The 19810-nt window shown below is 36.8% G+C and overlaps 1 protein-coding gene across 1 annotated transcript in view; it reads right to left on the reverse strand.

Moving 5' to 3' along the window:
• LOC125256018 (transformation/transcription domain-associated protein) overlaps positions 1 to 19810 on the reverse strand; it is a 101211-nt gene that overhangs the window by 21424 nt on the left and 59977 nt on the right. The window contains 9 exon segments of the mRNA XM_048171646.1: positions 1426 to 1627; positions 4697 to 4797; positions 6836 to 7101; positions 7199 to 7394; positions 12506 to 12697; positions 15057 to 15192; positions 16412 to 16515; positions 18084 to 18221; positions 18499 to 18786. Of these exon segments, the coding sequence (XP_048027603.1) occupies positions 1426 to 1627; positions 4697 to 4797; positions 6836 to 7101; positions 7199 to 7394; positions 12506 to 12697; positions 15057 to 15192; positions 16412 to 16515; positions 18084 to 18221; positions 18499 to 18786 (1623 nt within the window).

A 19810-nucleotide genomic window follows, 5' to 3' on the forward strand; every position in this document is an offset into this window, starting at 1 on the left:
GTGTTATCATTAATAAAAAAAACTAAAACAAAATAACTGAAAATAACACTAATCTAACTGAAATTTGGTGCATTAACGGTTGCCAGCCTTAAAATAAGGCAAAGAAGCTACACAGGAAAACTAAAGCCAGACTAGGTGCAACTGGATGTCCCCAACACTTGGGCCAAAGTGTGTCTGAATCATGTCTGAATACAACAAAAAGGGAAATAAAACTAGACAGCTGTCTAAATATATAACCTAATGACTGAGTAACAAGGTGAAGTAATCAAGAACTCCAGATTTGCTTTTTCTAGTAACAGAAAGGTTTGCTGAAATATACATATGAAGAACCAATTATATTGTCGAAAAATTATGTAATGAATTATGTCACCTTTGCCATGCTCCTATTCTATAAAAACTGTTGTATTCTCTTTGTCAGGGGGAATTCTCAGAAACTGATCCGAGATCCTCCTGGCCGTGATTAAAGCATATTCAAAGGCATTGTCTGGAGTCTAGTTATTGCTGCACAATAGGCTAGAGCACTAGAGATCTTATTTTCCTAAACGATTGTGCTGAAGTAGAACACTAGAGACCTTATTCCCAAGTGATAGTGTTAATATGGCCAGCAGCCATATCACCCTGTAGCCCAAGACTGGTTGCTCACTGAAGCTAAGAAGGGCTGAGCCTGGTTAGTACCTGGACGGGAGACCTCCTGGGAAAACTAGGTTGCTGCTGGAAGAGGTGTTAGTGATGCCAGCAGGGGTGCTCACCCTGTGGTCTGTGTGGGTCCTAACGCCCCAGTATAGTGATAGGGACACCATGCTGTCAAAAAGCACCGTCCTTCAGATGAGACGTTAAACCGAGGTTCTGACTCTCTTTGGTCGTTAAAAATCCCAGGATGTCCTTCAAAAAGAGTAGGGGTGTAACCCCAACATCCTTTCCAAATTTGCCCATTGACATCTGTCCATCATGGCCTTCTAATCATCCCCATACACTGATTGGCTTCATCACTCTGTGTGGTGGGCGTTCTGGCGCAATATGGCTGCCGTCGCATCATCCAGGTGGATGCTGCACATTGGTGGTGGTTGAGGAGATTCCCCCTTCAATATGTAAAGCGCTTTGAGTGCCCAGAAAAGCGCTATATAAATGTAAGGAATTCTTAATTATTATTAAGGGGCGATACGTCGTCCGACTCGAACACGTCTCGAAGTGGAGACGCCTTGTAAAGATTATAAATTTATAGGTGTCTTGAGACACCTGGTTTAACTTAAGTCAGGTGCATGCAGGAATTTCTACCACAAGATAATTATAGAGAACAATGAAAGATTGCTGTTTAACTATTTAACAAACACAATTTGGGTGCCAGGTTTTTATACTGACATGGCTCTCATTGGTGGAAGAAACCTGGACAATTCAATGAGGTCAGCAAGAGAGAGGAGATCTTACCTTGGCCAGGTATTTGCGTGACTTGCTCTCGTTCTGATGGCGGCAGGCGTGTAGGTAACAGGTAATGGCAGAGACGCCAAGGTGGGGCTGGCGGTCTTTGACAAAAATGTTCTCCAAGTAGTCTCCCCACATAGCCCAGGCTTTCACCAGAACATCATGCATCTGCACTGCAGCAGAGAACGCCTTATTTGCTTCCTCAGACCTGGTAGAAGAGATAAGACAACAAATTGAATGAGCGAGGAACATGTCAGTTCTGATCATTACAATCTTGATATCTCAAGAATATAAAGAATATGAGCAATTTGGAGGATTAAGATTGAGTCCGTAAAATATCTGCCAAAGGTGAACTGGTAAACAGGAGGCATGTAAAATTTATCATAATTATATGTCCAGTTTGAGAAGCTTCTGGTAGAAAAAACTCGATGAGAAACACTATTACTTCAAAAAACTATTCAGTTGGCCAGCACCTAACTGAAATTAGCTGACTGGGTCCAATATTTTTGTTTCATCAGCCGTTTTAGAGCTTTGAGAATTTGTCCCCCAAGAGCATTTTTTTCTAGGTCCCTTTTATAGAAGCAGTTTAAGAATAGAAGTTGAGAAAGGCTCGTAAAGGGCTTTATAAAGGGACTGAAAGAACTGGATGGGACTCATCATCTGTGCTTGAAGCCTATGTCCTTACCATCATCTCTAAATGTTACCATACGACACACCTACTAAACCAATCTCATATAATGGGAACTTTTAATGAGTATGTGGCAAGCAACAGAATTACACTTGATTGCAACGGGAGTCTGGGGAGGCCAAATCCACTGAAGCGTCTCGTCAGTCGTGGACATGTATAATATGTTTCTGCTCATGGCCTTTGCTGAGAGTCGGGCCTAGAGAGCACATAAGTCCCCACGCCCAGTCAAGTGTCAAACATCTTCCTCCGACAGCTCTGCTGCTTTATCAAATCCCTACGTTAATATTCATAGAGAGTGAAAATGTAATGATTACATTAGGCTCTGCTGAGGCTGGGGGAAACTTCTGCTGATCACAGAGATTTCACAAATTGCTATTGAGTTAATTATTCAGCATGTGTATTTAATAAGCTATTTCAATCCAGTGTCGGGCCAGCATCAATTCACCCATGAGGAGGGAAAGAGCAAGGCATATATTATAGCTGTGATGTTGCAAAAAAGCAGGTTGTTATCGATATCTTTTTATTAGATAATGACAATGCTCTGTTTTGATCTGGACATATTAAATTTTTAAAAAATGCAATTCATAAAAACAATTGTTTGAATTCACCTCTTCTATGATAATTTTTTTTTTTTTTTGCTATGTAATAGCTTAAATTTCTTCAAAAACAAGCGGTTTTGTAATAATACAATTATTTTACACAATTATTACAAATTTATTATAAAAAAATATTTTAATTACATAGAGTTATAAATATAAATATAATTAAAGAAAACTGGACAAAAAAATAAATAAAAATAAATAAATAAATAAATAATAATCCTAATTTGAAGAGTTCCATTGCAAAAACCTCTAAGTCCATCTCAAGTTTTCATTTAAATGAGCTTTTTTTTTTTTTTTACCAGGCTTAGGTTTGTTTAGGTTCAGTCATTTCACTTTAATGGCAATGAAAAGGTTATTAGTCAGTTATTGAAATGCCTTATTTTCAAAAATGTCACTTTAGTCAATTCATTGGTATTTAACAAATTTGACTGTCTTTTGCTACAAAACCATCTAAGTGCATGTGTGTTTTTTTTTTTTTTCCACAAAAACCTCCAAGTCCAACTCTTTGAACAACAGACATATTAAAATGTCAATTTTTGTCAGTTTTACAGCAGCAAAAGGAACAATATTGTGTTTACTTACTACACTCGAAATTCCTTTCCTTGCCACTGTAACCATAGACAAAACATGATAAAAACTTGCAGCTCGGCAATTGAAAACCATCTCATATGCACACCATCATTCATCTTGAAATCATGTGTTTCGATTCGCGTCTTCTGATTGGTTTTTCTGTGAAGTAGAGGCTTTTGCTGACAAAGGGAAGTGGGGTTGTTTAGCGGTTTCTGCCAACGAACCAGTATTTCTGAATGGGCTGATGCTTGGATTTAGCGGATTTCAAAAAAAAAAAAAAGTATTTAATGAACGTATACTACATGCAGAGAGCATTCACTCAATATCATCATCTCATTTTTGACAGAGGCGGCGTTTAGCGGGTTTTATATCTGAACTCTTCATTTGTTCTTTTTTAAACTATATATTTGTAAACAAATTATTGTAAATGGTAAGAATTGTAATCTTTTCATGTCAGTTTGTAACATGTTTGAATATATCTCAAGAGCATCTCAAAACTGCAGCTCTTGTGAGGTGTTCCTGGTCTGCAGTGGTCAGTATCTATCAAAAGTGGTCCAAGGAAGAAACAGTGGTGAACCGGCGGTCATGGGCGGCCAAGGCTCATTGATGCACGTGGGGAGCGAAGGCTGGCCCGTGTGGTCCAATCCAACAGACGAGCTACTGTAGCTCAAAATTGCTCAAGAAGATAATGCTGGTTCTGATCAAAAGGTGTCAGAATACACACTGCATTGCAGTTCATTGCGTATGGGGCTGCATAGCCGCAGACAGTCAGGGTGCCCATGCTGACCCCTGTCCACTGAGAGGTGAGATGTTTTTACAGATTTCTCCTGTCTGTTCTCTTGAAATCCTTTCAGGCCTGTTTGTTTAAACAAACATCTGTTTGTTTAAATATCTTGTAGGTGGTTAAAACTACAGTATTCTGAGATGTAAACCAACTACATAACAGATTCTCATCAGAGTGACTCGTGAAAATGCCAGTCAATAGAAATATGACAGGAGATAATCACTCATCATGAGTTCAGTGTCATTATCCTCTGCCGCAGACATGCTATATAAGGTTAATTACTCATCATATTCTCATATTGACTGTTAACGACTGTTCTGACCTCATTGTTGGAATAAAGTTTTAGAAGTGATGATTAGTGGCACAAACACATGCACACGCACAGATGTTTATCTTTCCTCTCCATAATGATTCTTTGTCAGAATTGTTCATTTTAAAAAGTGAGCTCTTAATGATCTCGCCAATTACGATTCTTTATTGTCAGAGCAAATCAGACTTGTGCACAAAACAAAAGATAACGAGAGCGGTGTCAATTAAAGACAAAGAAAGAGTGAATGAGGGTGATAAGGAGAAGCCTCAAAGTGACAGACAGAAAAGGAGAGAAGATGAACAAAGCCAGGGATCAACTCTTACTTATTGATCTGGGCTAAGAACATGCCCTTGAGAGCGTAGAACTCGGCGGTCATCTCCTTGGTGAAGTACTTCAGGTTAGTGGACTCAATCACCTCCAGACCCTGACAATACAATAACAATGATTGCATTTACAATTCCTCAAAGTATTTTACAGGTACGGATTTTTATTTTCTCATGTAGAATGATTCTACATCCCTCAAAAACAATGAGTTTAATTTGTCGGACTCAGCCAATGTGTAGTTTTCTAACCTAGAATTCCTATACATCAAAAGTCAACACCACTGACAACAGAGTATATCTGCTGTAGACATCTCTGTAGCTCAATCTAAGACTCTCAGGTGAGAGCCAGTGGCTTAAAGTGTGCCAGAGAAATGATAAAGAGAACAGAACAGGTCCAAGTGATAGCTGAGAAAGAGAGAGAGAGAGAAAGAGAGAGAGACTTATTAAATCCAATGGTACTTTAATGACTTGAGCTCAGTTGAGGCAGCTCCATTAATCAGGCTTAAGCGAATGCTGCAGCAAGCAGGCCATTCCTTACACTGTTTGGAATGCATTCCTTACTGTGACAGCACCGCAGTCATTCTCACCGTAATGAGAGCAGCGTTATTTGGATTAAGAGAGTCCGGCTAACAGCAAAATCAGCAGGTGAGTCAACAAAGTAAACTAGATTTGGTATAGAGGAAGTCAGATTGACAGCACCAAAAAATATATATATAATCATATTATGTTAGTGTAAAAAAATAATTAAATGCCGAGAAAAAAATAAAGGGTATAAAATACAAATTTATTGTAAAGTATTGGATTTTTTAAAAATATGAACTTATTAACCTTACAGATAGGTCACAAACGATGACTAGTTATCCTGCTGAGAAAGGTTAAATTCATTGTATTTAAATTAATCTTCAAATAGCTACAGTCAAATGATATTCAGATGCACATACTGTATTTGGCTTTTGACTCGTCTATTCTGTCTATTCTAGTCACCATGGAATCAAAATTGACAATTGTTATTTTTCTAATGTAATGCTGCAACCTTTATTATAAATGATTTATCTGTGCGCATCTTTTTCTTTTTTAAGATCTTTTGTCTTTTTTGTGTTAAAAATTTACAAAAATTATATAATGAGAATATACAACATGAATCCATTTTCCAAACCGTGTTTTTGTCTTATCCTGAATCATTATGGTACACTTACAACTTAAGTGTTTATATTCGGACTATTTCAGACCAGACTGGTAGGACTCGCTGCAGAGTATCACAGTAACTGCGTGACTCGCCATAGACATAAACGGAGAAAAGTAGCTCCGGCTACAATGTTCTTCCGCAAGATGCGTGCAGTTCTGTTTATTAACCGCTAGAGGGCCAAAAATCACGGACAGCAGCTTTAAATTAATGTGCCCTCGTAATCTTTTATCAAAAACAGTAACTTCCCCTTCCCCCCACAACACATCTCTTCTCTGATAACGCGTGTACAGGTGTAATGGCTGGACAAAAATCCCTCCCATCCAGCAACCTGTCACTCACATGAGATTGCAGCAATTTGCAAACAATGATAAAAGAAACCAATCAATTCTTGATGGACAAAAATCAAGTCCTGCCCTTAACTAATTCGAGAAACTGTTTCACTTGGACATACAGTGCTCAGCGTAAATGAGTACACCCCCTTTAAAAAGTAACATTTTAAACAATATCTCAATGAACACAAAAACAATTTCCAAAATGTTGACAAGACTAAGTTACGTCTGTTTAACTTATAACATGAAAGTAAGGTTAATTTTAAAGGTGCAGTCGCATTAGCAAAATTTAGAAGGCAAAAATGTCCAGTGTCGATACTGAATACTGACTGTAGCAATTCAATAGTGAAGTGTTTTTGTGGGTGAAATACAGTCATTATAATGGGAATACACGTAATTAGGAATTTCGCATACGGGTGAAAGATTTCCTGCATGCAGATTTTGCTGTTCATTCAAGTTAGTCACAAATTTGCCACGTTAACCAACATAAAGCAGCTTGGCTTGAAACACAAAACAACAGTAACTATACTGGTCTTCCTTAAGAGTACTAGTTGAGTAGTTACTCAGGGAAATCGATGACTAGTAGATTTTGAAAATATGCAGTTGTGCTTAAAGTTCACTCACCTGCATACATTCATTCTTGCCCATGACTCCAGCCAACTGCAGGTAGCATTTAACTTGCTGACGGATCTTTTGGAAGCAGTCTACAATAGGCACGGTGGGGATGGTGTGGATACGGCTCAGAATGTCCAAAGCCACATTGACCAGGCCTTGCTTCCGTGCGATCTTCCCATACTGAATAATGGCTGATGCGGAGGCATGCACTCCAAGCATGGCATTGTTAGTGTTTGGGTCATGTTGTGCGTTAGTTTCATAAGCGGTCACAATGGCTGCAGAAGGGAAAAAAAAAAAAAGAGAGAATGAAATTGTATATATAAAAAGATGAATCAGAATGTCACTGGAATTCATCACCACATCCTTGCATACCCTGGTAGTGGTGCTGCCGCCACATAAAGATGCTGCTCCAATGGGAGAGGTCATCTGAGACAATTGGCAGCCTGTTTCTCCAAGTCTTCACCACGGTCTTCATGTCGTGGAGGCTGGTGTTGCGGCCCAGGTTGGCAGGCTGGAGCCCTGCATTTATCTGAGCAGCTTCCTGTAGCTCAATAATCTGCTGGGCCGCCTGAATAAGAATAATCCAGGAATAAACAGATGAGAATCTCAGTGTAGTTAATAATAAACATCTAACAGGAAGATGTAACAAGCTCTCTTCAAAGCTCCTGCTCAGTTTAGTTCTGAGGGCTAGTTACCCAAGAATCCATATATCACACTCACTTGCACATTCACACTCACGCTCGCTTGCTCACACTCGCTCACTCACACATACACTTAAAAACAAACAAAAAAACAAACAAAAAAAAACTTTGTTTTATATGCTATTTTCCTCATGGGGACTAAATAATAATAAAAAAAAAAAAATGTCCCTACAAGGTCAAAAAATGACTGGTATTACTATCCTTGTAGGGACATTTGGTCCTCATAACGTAGGGTAACCAGGTACACACACACAATCGCACACACACAAAGCACTTCGAAATCCATTACTGTGAATGTATTACAGGCTTATGATTCCTATTGAGAAAGAAAAAGAAATAGAGAAACGAAGTCTCGAGGTGGCTGAACGAATGGATGGATCAAAGTATCTTAAAAGCCATTTACTCAGAGAACGGGCAGAGAGAGGGAAGCGCACAAGTGAAGCGTCTATTCCCATAATGCCTAATCACGCTCTCAGACGACACTTAGACCACACCAGCAGAGGACACAGACCACGGTGACCCAAAAAAATGCTCCTCATTCCTCACAAACTACCGATGCATGACCTTAACATATCAGATGGTAAACACACCCTGCACTCTTAACCAAAATGCCACATAGATCTTTAATCTCTTCTATGAATTGGAAAAGAAAGACCTGAGGGAGGGAGTCTGGCACTTACAAGGTGATTTACAACATGATGGTTTACTTTGCACACGATGAGTAGCTTGAGCCGTGATAATGAATTATGCCCGTGAACACGCATACACGCATCCAAAAACAATCCGTTCAATAGTAATGCCTGCTTTACAAGATAAATGTCTCAAATCAGTCCATGGACATGCCAAATCAAATCCCCCCAAAACAAAATAAATTAAGCAATACAATATTTTTCACAATTATCTGTTAATATCAGCTGATGGCACATTATAACCTTCATTCTGAGTGCCCATTCATCATGTAAATTTAATTTTCTTGCAGGTATTTAATCAAACACTATCTGATGGGGAAAAGTAATTACGAGCCATTTTAAACTTGGTGGCGTTCTCACTCTCTCTGTCTCACGGCTCCTGTCTGCCTCTCCCATCTCTTAGTGACTTGGTTCTTCTGTATGGTTGCATTAAGGCGTGCAGTTGTAAACAGATTCAATTATCAGTAAATTCAATTATCACTAATGTCAACGGCTCTGGGGCAAAGACTGAATTTCTGAAGGCCTGACTCAAACAGCCACTAAACGTATGTTAATGACAGCTGGTTATTTTCTTACACTAATAAGGAGTATTAAACTTCAGTCTGAATCACTTAAATGTATAGATAAATTAAAGAATGAAATCTCCAAATTTGAATGACCAGAAATGTATCTTAGTGCTGATGTCACATTTGCATAATTAATTGTGATTCATTATTTGTATTGTACATTGTACAATTCATACTAAATTCATATATGCCATATCAATAGAGGAGCAAAATATATATATATATATAAAAAAAACATTATTGAATATTTCATATTTATTATGCTTATTAAACTTATTTTATAAGCATATTTTCACTTGCACTATGCATAATGCACTATTTTTGCATTAAAATGTAAAGAATATTTATAAATTTGATTTTAAAAAAATGTAAATATAATATCGCTCGATATAATGCAACATTTTCTTTCAGCACACAGCCTACAATCAAGTTTCATTTGCACGTATCATCTACTGATTACATTTTAAAGGGTTAGTTCACACAAAAATGAAAATTCTGTCATTAATTACTCACACTCATGTCGTTTCACACCCGTAAGACCTTCGTTCATCTTTGGAACACAAATTAAGATATTTTTCATAAAATCCGATGGCTCAGTGAGGCCTGCATTGCCAGCAAGACAATTAACAATTTCAATGCCCAGAAAGCTACTAAAGACGTATTTAAAACAGTTCATGTGACTACAGTGGTTCAACCTTAAAGTTATGAAGTGACGAGAATTCTTTTTGTGAGCCAAAAAAAACAAAATAACGGCTTTATTCAACAATATCTAGTGATGGATAGGGTTGGGAACCGAGAACCGGTTCTCATCCGGAACCGGTAGTGTTTTTTGAAAAGAACCGGAACCGTGTAAGATTTCTAAGTTTCGGTTCCGAAAAAGGTTCTGGTGTGATGGGTGGGCGAAGTGCGGGGAGTGTATCCTTTAATAGAGACGTCTCACCTCATGAATATTATAGCAATGAATGTACTGAAAAGCCCTCGCGCTACTCACATGTGTGCAGAGAGAGAGAGAGAGAGAGAGAGAGAGAGAGAGAGAGAGAGAGAGAGAGAGAGAGAGAGAGAGAGAGGGGTGCACAAAGCTGCACGATTTCATCACCCACATGATCTAATTTCTAAATGACAACGATTCGCCTGTGTATATTAAACCTTTGACAAAAATAAAATTGTGACATTCAAATCTGCGTGAGTCATGTGTAGATATAAACAGCTTCACAAACAATCTTTTCAAATGCACAGTATCATTATTTCTTTGTGACAAATAAGCCTATTCCAATTATAACAGAAGTATACAAAAGTTTATTATTCAGATAGAAACGCTGATGTTACCAATCAAAATATAATAAATTACCTTCTGAAAGTAACTGGACTTCAAATAACGACTGTATTGATTGCATCGTTACGCCACTAGGTGGCAACAAATTACTGTTAAAAATGTGTCTATCACTGAATCATTCTTTCAGAAACAAGTCTTTATGAATCCAACTTACAAAAATATTCTGTTTCACCTGTCTGGATATTACATGTGTGTTCAAGCATCTTATCTAATTTGTGGTAACACTTTACAATAAGGTTCATTTATGAACTAACCATGAGCAATACATTTGATACTGTATTTGTTAATCTTCGTTAATGTTAATAAAAATACAGCCGTTCATAGTTTGTTCATGTTACTTCACAGTGCACTAACTAATGTTAACAAATACAACTCTTGATTTTAATAATGTAGCCTATTAATAAATGTTGAAATGAACATTAACAAATATTAATAAATGCTGTAGAAATGCAGTTCATTATTAGTTCATGTTAATGTAGTTAACTTATGTTAACTTATGAACCTTATTGTAAAGTGTTAGCAAATATGAGATTAGCAGTCTGTTAAATTCATTTACAAGAATAATAAACACAAAAAGGACTGTTTTAGTCAAGTATTGTGCATTTTTGCTATTTTTTATTAGTTGTTTAATTATTTTAATGGAACCGGAATCGTTAGGCAGAACCAGAATCGGAACCAGAATATTTCTTACGATTCCCAACCCTAGTGATGGACGATCTCAAAACACTGCTTCATGAAGCTTCAAAGCTTTATGAATCTTTTGTTTCAAATCAGTGATTTGGAGCACATATCAAACTGCCAAAGTCACGTGATTTCAGTAAACGAGGCGTCGTTACGTCTTAAGTGTTTCGAAATTTCAATGATTCACCACTGAGGGGCGTGACTTTGGCAGTTTGATACGTGCTCCGAACCACTGATTCGAAACAAAAGATTTGTAAAACTTCCAAGCTTCATGAAGCAGTGTTTTGAAATCGCCCATCACTAGATATTGTTGAATAAAGTCGTTTTTTTTTTTTGGCGCACAAGAAGTATTCTCGTCACTTCATAACATTAAGGTTGAACCACTGTAGTCACATGAACTGATTTAAATATGTCTTTAGTAGCTTTCTGGGCACTGAAATTGTTAATTGTCTTGCTGGCAATGCAGGCCTCACTGAGCCATCGGATTTTATCAAAAATATCTTAATTTGTGTTCCGAAGATGAACAAAGGTCTTACAGTTGTGGAACGACATGAGGGTGAGTAATTAATGACAGAATATTTATTTTTGGGTGAACTAACCCTTTAACACTTTTTTTCTGCATTACAAGCACAGATATTATCTTCAGAAAATGCAAATACAATTATTTAGTGTATAATTTTACATAGTATCTTTGTTTCTTCATTTTAACAAGCAGTTCACAAAGAAAAGGAGAAATTAAAGAACCAATAATCAAATAATAATAATAATTATTATTATTTATTAGTATTATAAATTACAATTTTATTTAAAACAATATTTTTTTTAATAACCATAAGAAAATACTGATAGATTACGGTATATAGATTAAATTCACTAATAGTACCAAGCAACAAAAATTCCTTGTATTCAAAATGTTCTGATTACATCTACTATATCCAACTCTTCAATCATGCGGACAACAGAACTATCAGCCATTACCCATAACACCCTGTGTGGTGTATTCACAATCTCCAACAACAACGCCTCATTTCCTCAATTTGGCTGTCATATTTGCCATCACACCACAGCCGAGCTCAAGAAGAGTGCTTCTAGTCTCTAACAGTCCCCAGAGGACGTGGTGCGTGGACAGCTCTCACACATTACCCTAATCTACAGGCACACATCACCTCGGCTCCGTCCCATTGTGTGCTCTGCCTGATTATGCGTGTGGCAGTCAGGAGGCTGTTCTTTCTGCTGAATATTAATACAAGCTGCCTATTGAGAACCACAATGGTGCAGTCAACACTATCTCAGCCATTTTAGAAAGGGCCAAAGGGCCAAAAAGAGGTAGGGAGGGAGGAAGAAGGGACCAGGTCTGACAAAGGAAAAAGTGATATTGTGCAAAAATGCGGAGCAAAAAAGGCAATTATAAGAAAAGTGTCTGCTTTAGCCACTCTCTCTGCTACAAGGGTTTATATAAAGTCACACACTCACACATGAAATGAAATTGCCCGAGTCTCTAGCTTGTCAGCGGTGATATCAGACCAGATGTTTGGCTTTTGATATGTCATTATTTAAAATTGACAATCAATTTAGATAAGATCGCTAGTGGTGCTCTGATTGAGTTACCCTGCTCGAAAAAGTGAAACACACCATCAAGAACATTAAATTACAGCTGGAAAACGTCTGGTTAAAGTGCGTTTGTCAGCTCACGCACTGACGGTCCTCACCTGCAGCAGGGGTGTGTGAACGTGAGAAACGATGTGTGGCAGTCTCCTCCATTCTCTGATGGCCAGACTGCTGGCCATCTCCACCAGCCGCTCGATGAAGTTGAGCTGCTGTTCCTCTGGGTGACAGATGGCGAGGTAGCCACGATGCATGTTCACCTTCCAGGCCATCTCCTTTGGACAGCTCAGCTCCACCTGATGCAAACAAGAAAACACAGCTATATCAGCATACACTACCATTCAAAAGTTTGGGGTCGTAAGATTTTTTTTTTTTTTTTTAAATGGTTTATGCTCACAGAGACTGCATTCATTTGAACAAAAATAGAGTAAAAACAGCAATATTGTGAAATTTTACTAAGAGTTTCAAATAACTGATCCTTCAGAAATCATTCTAATATACAGATTTGCTGCTCAAGAAACATTTCTTATTTTTATCAATGTTGACAACAGCTGTGCTGGTTAATATTACTGCTTAATGGCATTTATTTAAAATAGAAATCTTGGTAACAATTTATAATGACGTTTAATTAGTTAATATTTAACTACTTTAGTTAACATGAACTAAGAATGAACAATACTTCTACAGCATTTATTAATCTTAACTTTAAAATTTACCAAAGCATTAGATAATGCACTGTGAACTAACATGAACAAACAATGAACGACTGTATTTTTATTAACTAACATTAACAAAGATTAATACTGTAACAAGTGTATTGCACATTGTTAGTTCATGTTAGTTAATGCATTAACTAACATTAACAAATGAGACCTTATTTATAAAGTGTTACTGAATTCTTTTTGTAACGTGTCTTGGAAGAGAAAACAAAAAAAAAACATTTACAGACCCTAGATTTTTGAATGGTTGACTGGTGACTGGTTTTGATTTTACAAGCCTTGCCCCACATCCTGATGTGGTTGCAGACAGGACGCTAATCTTAGCTTTAGTTTGATTGCTATAAATGATTTTGAACTTGAATCCGTTATTTGAGCAGCATGTGTGTCCTAGTTTTTGTTCATGGTCATCTGGTCACCCTATTCCACAGTGGGTGTTGCACACTGCAATTTGAGCTAAATAGGTGGTCGTAAGGAGAATAAGAGGTCGGTACAGGTTGCTGGCATTGTGCAGTATGACGATTTGGAGGGATTTACACTCTATGGTCAGTGTGTGCTTATCATGGCTGACATTTGATAAATAACCCTGCGTCAGGGCTGGCCTTATACACCCGCCTTTAATTGAAAGAGGGGACATTTAAACTTCCTGAGAGCAACTGCTGCTGCCAAGCAGCCTGCCCTGGAACGTAGAAAACAAATCACTTCCCAGCAGATGTTTGAGCAATTATTCAAGCACGTATCCGTAAATATTAGATGCAAAGCGAACAGAGAGGGAAGAGGAGGAGGAGTGGGAGGGTTGCTGGGCTGGACAATTTAATTAGGTGTCACCTTAGGACAGAAACCTGAATGGATTCGTTCCAAGTCTCCTTGAACAAGAGCCAAGAGTATTTATAATGTGTCCAGCCTCTATCGCACACTTTTTCTACTTTGTTTTAGAAGTGAAGCCCATAAATTACCCACCGATGGCAAGGCTACAATTCTGAAGTCATAAACAATTCGGCAAGCACAGTTAAGAGTGTGAATTTCTGCATAAAAAAAAAAGTGGTGCATTTGGCAATTTGAGGTGTCACAGTGAAGTCATGACTATGGTTTTAAGTTATCTTACTGGACTGGAAGTGTGTGTGCAAATTTTACTCAAAAATGCAGAGAATCTAGCCAAAAAAAAAAAAAAAAACATACTTTAGGTAAAAATCTTACAGGCCCTTATATATACATACATATTTTTTAAAGAAATTAAAACTGTTGTTCAGAAAGAGCACAAACTGATCAAAAGTGACAGTAAAGATTTACAAAAAAAAAATGTATTCAATCTATTTCATAAATATTTTTTCATAAATCTGTATCATAAATCTTACCGTATCCACAAATCAATTTCTCAAACTATTTCACTATTTCCGTGTTTTCTTTTTTTTCTAGACGGCAGAAAGTGCATCCTGTTTGTTTTCTTTATTTTACGAAGGCACAATGTTTTCTTGTTATTGTGAGTTTACACAACTGAAAGTAAACCCCAGTTTTGAATGATATTTTACTCTTATCTATATGATCAAAAATGACAGTATTTTAAGTTGGTTCCTCTGTTATCAGGAAAAAATGCAATTGATCGCACAGGTGTCATGAATTAAGCATGTAATACTTCGACTAACCGGTTAAAAAAACCTAAGCTATTTTTCATCAAATAATTACATTGGTGAGCATACAAAACTTTTCAAAAACATAAAAAAAAAAAAAAAAAAAAATTTTAACCGTAGTGTAAGTATCTATAGACTGATTGTGAACTTTTAGTGATGGTTATTACTAAAAGATATTGCTTTAGGATTGTATTGAGTAACAGGGCAAGTATTCAGATAAGTATGCTAAAGTAAAGACCTCAATTAAAACATACAATTACTCACAAATCTCAAAGCCCTATGAGTTAATTGCAATGTGGTACTGAGTTTACCTGCACCAGAGCCTCCTTCATGGCGGCCCAGTTGGACACTCTCCAAGCACACTCCAGCACCAGATATGGGTTGTTATGGCCTTTAGATTGCCCGTACTCAGTCAGAGGCTCCCACTGGTTCAGCTCTTTAGAACAGCTGGAAATCAACATAAAATTGATTATTTTATTACATTATACATTATATATTAGAATATAACAGATGGTCCAGAATGTTCATGAATTTCATAAAGCAGGTTTTTTTTTTTTTATCATATTAGCATTTTGACAGCTGACAATTATTTCACAGAGAGTTTTTGTCCTAAGGGATGCAAAACAAAACTTTGAGGGTGTAATTTTGGTCGATCTATGTTAGTAATTTCGTTTTATTTGCATTGTGCTAGGTTGCCCCACTCACAATCTTCTTGGTCAGTTTAAAATGATCACAAGGCTGTATATATATATATATATAAAAAAAAAAAAAATGTGAAGAGTTTGGTTCCAAAACGCGATAAACGCCATTTTCAAAAAATTGAGTTTCTGCCAAAATCAGTATTGTATCTGGTCGATATTGAAAAGTCATTTATTAATTTTGCGCAAAATGCGATATCCGTCATGTTATTCTGTCATGTTTTCTCCCTTCCCAAAACATGACAAACGCCAGTCTCCTTTTTCTGCAGAACGCAATATATCCGCTCTCAACCAATCACAGCGCACCATTCCACGCACTGTAAACATTAAAGGCTTTTTCAAAAGCCGTTTTTAATACAAATGTACTCTGCAAATGTGTTTATTTAACCGTGCAGTGGCGCCAGATACTCTTTAATCCGTAATGACAAATAATTCATAATATTAACAAGATGACCATTTTGGGAGCGACGGCTGAATGTATTTTTAGTAAAATGGCTGAATATAAGATAAATATTGTTTAGACTCTGTCATATATGTGAATCAACTTACTTTGTTGTGTATTTTCAGTTTGAAAAATAACTTTTATATTGATGGATTAATTGCATTTTGAAAAAAAAGTGTCATGGATTTATTGCATTTTGGGGGAAAAAATAATACATTTTTATAATAAACTTTTTAAAATCAAAATGTAGATTTGAATTTTTAATGTTTTTATAGCCAAAAGATGCTATGTGAAAGTTTGAAACAGAAAATAGGGGTTTTCATCTTGCCACTTTCTTTGTAAAGAAAACACCTTTTTACTCAAAATAAGCAAAATGGAGTTATTGCGTTTTGGAACCAAACTCTTCATGTCTTATTGGCTGTGGTTTTATTGCCTGCTGCAGTATTTTGCTTTCAATGAGGATGAAAAAAGTGCTTGACGGTGGACATATCAAGTGTTGAGTCTGAGCTGTGGTCATTCAACTCACCGGATCCAGTGATCCTCCCACAGCTGGTACTCCGGGAAGATTGCGGGCGAAACATTGTGCTCTTTGCGAGCTTTCTCCATTGCCTTCTCATAGGTTTCTTGAGCCTAATGATGATAGAACCAGAATTGTTAACATCTTAAAATATGAAAGGGACAATATACAAATCATACATAAGAAATCCATTTTATTTTTTCCCAAATTCTGTATTTTCTGGATCCTGTTTTAATGGTTTAATTAAATTTAATAATCAAAAAGTATGTCTAATCCATTGAATTCCTAAAACAAACAAATTTAATAATTTATTAATTTATAAATTTTAACAATAAAAATGACCAATGAAATGTTTAATTTTTTTCAGAAATTCTGTGTTGTCCGTTTAAATTTTTCTGGATGTGCAGTTTTATGATTATATACAAATGTATTATCAATAACACTGGTAAATCAAATAAATACAAAAAAGTTTAAAGGTGCCCTAGAACTTTTTTTAAAAGATGTAATATAAGTCTAAGGTGTCCCCTGAATGTGTCTGTGAAGTTTCAGCTCAAAATACCCCATAGATTTTTTTTTAATTCATTTTTTTAACTGCCTATTTTGGGGCATAATTAGAAATGAGCCGATTCAGGGTGTGTGGCCCTTTAAATCTCATGCTCCACGCCCCAAGAGCTCGCGCTTGCCTTAAACAACATAAAAAAAAGTTCAAACAGCTAATATAACCCTCAAAATTGATCTTTACAAAGTGTTCGTCATGCAGCATGTCTAATCGCGTAAGTACAGTGTTTATTTTGAGGTTTACATTGATTCTGAATGAGTTTGAGGCTATGCTCCGTGGCTAACAGCTAATGCTACACTGTTGGAGAGATTTATAAAGATAAATAAATAAAGTTGTGTTTATGCATTATACAGACTGCAAGTGTTTAAAAATGAAAATAGTGATGGCTCTTGTCTCCGTGAATACAGTAAGAAACGATGGTAACTTTAACCACATTTAACAGTACATTAGCAACATGCTAACAAAACATTTAGAAAGACAATTTATCACAAATATAATCAAATATCACTAAAAATATCATGATATCATGGATCAAGTCATTGCTCCATCTGCCATTTTTTGCTATTGTCCTTGCTTGCTTAACTAGTCTGTTGATTCGGCTGTGCAAATCCAGACGTTCTGCACTTGTCTAATGCCTTTCATAATGTTGGGAACATGGGCTGGCATATGCAAATATTGGGGGTGTACACCCCGACTGTTACGTAACAGTCTGTGTTATGTTGAGATTCGCCTGTTCTCCGGAGGTCTTTTAAACAAATGAGATTTATATAAGAAGGAGGAAACAATGGAGTTTGAGACTCACTGTATGTCTTTTCCATGTACTGAACTCTTGTTATTTAACTATGCCGAGGTAAATTCAATTTTTGAATCTAGGGCACCTTTAACAATTTAGTCTTGTGAAATGTAACAATACAAAATCTGAACTGTCTTTTTGCATTTTAATATTCACTGACATTAGTGATTTGATTAAGCGTACAACCCTTCTTTTGATTTATTCATCCAAATTTTGCCAAATTTAATGACGTTCCGCCATTATGATTTGTATTCCACAATCTTCACAATGCGGAAATCATAGGGCCCTAAATACAAACATGCTGATACAATCATTTCATTCTCTCTCACCTGTTCAAAGAAGCCATGCTGCTCGTAAGCAATGGCAGTGCTTGTCTCAGGAAACTTGCATCTCTTCTGCCACAGCCCCGCCCACATGTCCTCCTCCTGCAGAAGGGAGTAGAGCTCCGCCAGCGAGTCGAGGATCTCCTGAGGGAATACAAAAACACATCTTCAAAGAGTATAGGGGACAAACACATCCATATTCAGAGGTATCCCAATGAGATGACTGCTTAGCATAAGCAGCTTGAATGCTGGGATACTTCAAACTGAACTCACTGACAGGTCAAAACAAAGCCAACTGGAAATTCAGCACACAAGTTCATTTTGAATGACACTGGGGAACCTTCAGAACACAAAACTTCCTTTGCCAAGAATATCATTGGCAACAAAGACAAAAAGAAGAAGGGCTCATGAATCACTCTACCTGCTGTGGAGGAGTGATGCTTTCCTGCTCGTAGAATTCCGTGCTCTGTTTGGGTTTGATGTGCAAGCTAAGGCCTTTCTCAAAGGCTTGCTGCTCCAGCATCAGGGTGGAGCGTAACCATAGATTGTGGGTCTTGCCTAAGTACTTCAGTACGCAGGGCCTGATAGGTATGGGCGGCACGCACTGAGACATGGCCTCCACAAAGCAGTTTAGAGCACTGGGCTGACAATCTCTCTGAGCTTGATGACTACCGCTACACAGGAATGGACCCATCTCGCCCGACAGTGCCTGCAAAAAAGGATAAACAAGTTGAGAATTAGAAATTTGCAATATATTTGTACAATATTAGTCATTGGCTGAGTTCATTTTCCCTATTGTTACATTTAGATTGCCTTTGCCATAACCTAACGCTGCCACAAGTTCATTCTTTAATAAAAACTAAAGAATTTATTAACGCTGTTAAATGTAATCCACAGGAATTCTCAATATCCATACAATAAAATATTTTCAAATAAAAATAAAATGTAAAAAATAAAATAAAATAAAAAATTGTGTGCTTTAAGAAAACAATAATTGATTAAAGAATTCATTTTAGTTTTTTTTTTTTTTTTTTTTGACAAAACAGTGCAATGGCTTAATGGCATCAGCCTGAATTTTAATGAATTTTAATTTTAATCAATAGAATAGTATACGTTTGATGAGAACATATTTAAAATTTTTAAATAAAAAGCAATAAACATCTTCAAGTAGATCACCAAACAATGAGAATTTTCCATAAATATGCAATAGGCACGACAACTCTAAAGAAAAATATTACACAATATTGTTACACAAAGAATATTGCATTATTATTATAGAGAAGACTGGCTCAGTAAATATGTCCCAGTTTTATTTATACCTCCTACAAAACAAAAGCCATAAAGCAGAAGATTTCTATTCCGAATATGTGTTGTAACAGTCTACAGTCACTCCAAATTAAAGCTCTTTAATGAGAATTCTAATACTTAAGACATCTGGGCCATTAAACTCTGATATTTGCATAAAAGGTTTAATTTCTGCTCATTAGCAAAATGCTGCTTGTTTAAGTTCAGCGGCAGGGCCAGAAAGACAGCCCGTCGGACCCCCACCCATGCAAAGGTCTCCAAGATGAGCAGATAGGCACAACCTCCGACACCATTAACACATATTTTGCATGCTGATTCTGCAGTCATATGCATTATTAGTAGTAAAACAGTCAGTCTACACTTTTACCACAACAAAAGTCAGTCTAAAAGTGCCAGCAGTCATACGCTGCATTTAGATGGAAAATGTT

The sequence above is a fragment of the Megalobrama amblycephala genome, linkage group LG20 (genome assembly GCF_018812025.1).
Source record: "Megalobrama amblycephala isolate DHTTF-2021 linkage group LG20, ASM1881202v1, whole genome shotgun sequence".
In the NCBI taxonomy this organism is placed as follows: Eukaryota; Metazoa; Chordata; class Actinopteri; order Cypriniformes; family Xenocyprididae; genus Megalobrama; species Megalobrama amblycephala.